Raw genomic sequence first — 3385 nt, forward strand, 5'->3', positions numbered from 1 at the left:
ACAAAACTAGAGCATGTTTTGAATTTGCGAATTAATTTTAAAATCATGAACATTTTTCGAATTTGTAAATAAATTTTGAAAACTGTAGCATTTTTTGAATATGTGACAAACATTTTTTGAAATGCGCGGACATTTTGTAATTTGTGAACAAAAACTAAACATGCAAACATTTTTAAAATTTGTAAACAAGTTTTGAAACATGAACATTTTTTGAATATATGAATAAATTTTGAAGAGTATTTTTTGAATTTGTGAACAAAATTTGTAATTAGGAATATTTTGTGAAATTCACAAACATTTTCCAATATTTGAACATTTTTTGAATTTGTGAACAAATTTTGGAAATGGGTACTTTTTTAAAATAATACTGTGTTTGAACATAATTTAAAGGGTGAATTTCCGAACTTTTTTGTAAACATGAACATTTGTCGAATTTGTATCTTAAAATCACGAACATATTCTGAATTTTTAGAACAAATTTCGAAATGGAGAATAATTCTGAAAATCCCAAACAAATTTCAAACCCGAACATTTTTTGAGTACGCGAACATAAAATTGAAAATAATAAGATTTTTTAATATGTGAACAAGTTTTCAAAACAGGAATACTTTGTCAAATCCGGTCATAATTTGATAATTTCTCATAAATTTGAACAAGAAAGTTCCAAAAATATTGAAAACAAAAACATTTTTTGAAAACATAAGCATTTTAAAAAATATTGAACGTTTTTTAAAAGTATAAACTTTTTTTAAGTTTCCGAACAATTTTCAGAACATGAAACTCTTTAAAGAAAGAAAAATAAACTTGAAAATATGAAATAAAAAAAACAAAAAGAAAAGAAAAAAGAGAGAAGAAAAATAGACAGAAAAATGAAAAACCAAAAACTAAAAAACCTAAAACCTAAAGGAAAACAGGAAAGCTGGTTCAGGGAAACCAGAAAAAACCGGCTAGAAAACTCTAGAAGGTTCCCAAAACCGGAAAACGATACAACGGTTGAAAGGGCCCGGCTCAGGTGATCGCTCGATAGCCGGTCTCTGTGTGAATGGTCGACATTTCGACGCAAAGTGCGTCCAATAGGAAATTTCTCTATGGAGCTTACTCCTATAATATTGTTTGGAAAAGGAGGTTTGAAACTAGGCCCCTACATCAAGAAAATGTAGACAACCATTCTTATTAATTATTATGCAGAGTACAGAACAAAAGCAACCACGGTTGAATCGTTATAAGACATAAAAATAACATGTATAGTTAAGTCAATTTCCTTCGTGAAAACGCCTCAAAGAACGCATAAACGTCATGATACCATCGTTAAGACAGTCTGGATAAAGGTCTCATCGTGATTGCCGAGATCAGCCAATAAAGAACAACATAACATCAAGTAGAAAACATCGACAACAAGTAACGACGCGATTCCGTTGCCACTAAGCCCGGCTAATAAAGGTCAGGACAAGAATTTTCACTCCGGGCATGAAACGGTGCTCAAATCGACATCTTGGTAACGGATCGTCCGACGGTTGCATCCGCTAGTACTCCACGTGGGTCAAAATGGCACTAGCAAATTGGGGATGTGTCCCTCCCTTAGAGCATGAGGTGGATAAGGCAAGGTGGGTATGGGTATGTATGAATGTATCCCTTATCCTTTTATAGGTGATTTTATTATTATTAAAGCATCGATAATTCCGGAAAAAAAAATTATGAGACCAGGTTTTACGGGTTAGTAGGTGAGACCCATCCTGATGGATGACACGTGGCATTCACAAATCACAAAGTATCTATCCCACCCCACCTAAAATCAGGAAGGAGAGAGATTAGATGCTTTCTGATTTGTGAATGCCACGTGTCATCCATCAGGGTGGGTCTCACCCGAATTCTATGAGACCTGGTCTCATATAATTTTTTTCCGATAATTCCAGTACTCTAGTACCAACCGTCCACGCTGAGCAATAATGGAAAACCGGGACATTGTATCACGCCACAGTATGAACTGGGACGAGGACGCCTACCTGGACACAATCCCATTTCCCACCATGCAAGAAGCAACAGCCACGAAATGAACAACGTTCACACATTATTCAATGGAAGCGTGACACACGCCTCTCCGACTCACCATTGACTCAGATCTCGGGACCCAACCCGCCTCTACATCACAGCATCGCAAACGAATCATATCACATGTGGAGCGCATTATTTATACTGAATTGTAGCCAACAGATCTGCTCAACGACTACATATATCCAATCCCAATAGAGTAACAGACAGAGCTATCCCAATAGCAGAAACCATGGCCGGCGAAGGGGATCTGAAGCTGCTGGGGCTGCTGGTGAGCCCGTTCGTGACCCGCGTCCGCCTGGCGCTGCACATCAAGGGCCTGAGCTACGAGTACATCGAGACGGACGTGCTGGACAAGGGCGAGCTCCTCCTCCGCTACAACCCGGTCCACAAGAAGGTGCCCGTGCTCATCCACAACGGCGTGCCGCTCTGCGAGTCGCAGATCATCGTGCAGTACGTCGACGAGGTCTGGGCCGCCGCCGGCGCGCCCATCCTCCCCGCCGACGCCTACCAACGCGCCACCGCCCGCTTCTGGGCCGTCTACGTCGACGACAAGGTGCGTGTCTCTCTGCCAGTGTGTATTTTCCTGCTCTGAAATGCGGGCGCCGGAGTGACGGTGTCGGTCGACCTCTTCTTCTTGCTCTGCTCTGCAGCTGTTCCCGGCCTGGCTGGGCATCCTCCTGGCCCCGACCGAGGCGGCGAGGGCGGAGAAGGTGGGCGAGACGCTCGCGGCGCTCGCGCAGCTGGAGGTGGCCGCGGCGGAGTGCCTGGACGGCGGCAAGAGGCCCTTCTTCGCCGGCGACTCCATCGGGTTCCTCGACCTCGCCGTCGGGTGCAACATGTTCTGGATGGAGGCGCTGCGCAGGATGTTCGGCGTGACGTTCCTCGACGCGGGGAAGACCCCGCTGCTGGTGGCGTGGGCGGAGCGGTTCGCGGGCACCGAGGCGGCGACGGCGGTGGTGCCGGACCCGGACGCCGCGGTGGCGTTCGCCAGGAAGCTTCAGGCCAAATATGGTTCCGCGCCGCCTGCCAACTAGGCTGGCTTCAGTTCAGTTCAGTTCAGTTCAGTCCAAGTAGTAGCAGTGCTCATCGTGGAACTGTGTCGCGAATCGGGTGTGTACTTTGGAACATGTAGCACTTGGCTACTCGTGTAATAAAGCCATGGAGAGAAATCATGGATTATCTTTTTTACGTGAAGAGGTGGAATTATCTCGCCCGGCTCCATTGATGCCAACCCGTCTCCCTATAGACAGCGATTGCACAAGAGCCGGTGCCCATCAAGAGATAAGAGAAGGATGTTCCACCGAGCTCTCTCAGAGCTCAGGCACTCTCGGCC

The 3385-nt window shown here is 44.7% G+C and overlaps 1 protein-coding gene across 1 annotated transcript; it reads left to right on the forward strand.

Moving 5' to 3' along the window:
* Nucleotides 1-2215: 2215 nt before the first annotated feature.
* Nucleotides 2216-3240, forward strand: LOC125527929 (probable glutathione S-transferase GSTU6). The gene is made up of 2 exons (XM_048692431.1): nt 2216-2605; nt 2703-3240. The coding sequence occupies exons 1-2, from the start codon at nt 2282-2284 to the stop codon at nt 3084-3086; spliced, it is 708 nt and encodes a 235-aa protein (XP_048548388.1). The 5' UTR covers nt 2216-2281; the 3' UTR covers nt 3087-3240.
* The last annotated feature ends 145 nt before the right edge of the window (nt 3241-3385 follow it).

Source organism: Triticum urartu, unplaced genomic scaffold (genome assembly GCF_003073215.2).
Source record: "Triticum urartu cultivar G1812 unplaced genomic scaffold, Tu2.1 TuUngrouped_contig_4509, whole genome shotgun sequence".
Taxonomy (NCBI): Eukaryota; Viridiplantae; Streptophyta; class Magnoliopsida; order Poales; family Poaceae; genus Triticum; species Triticum urartu.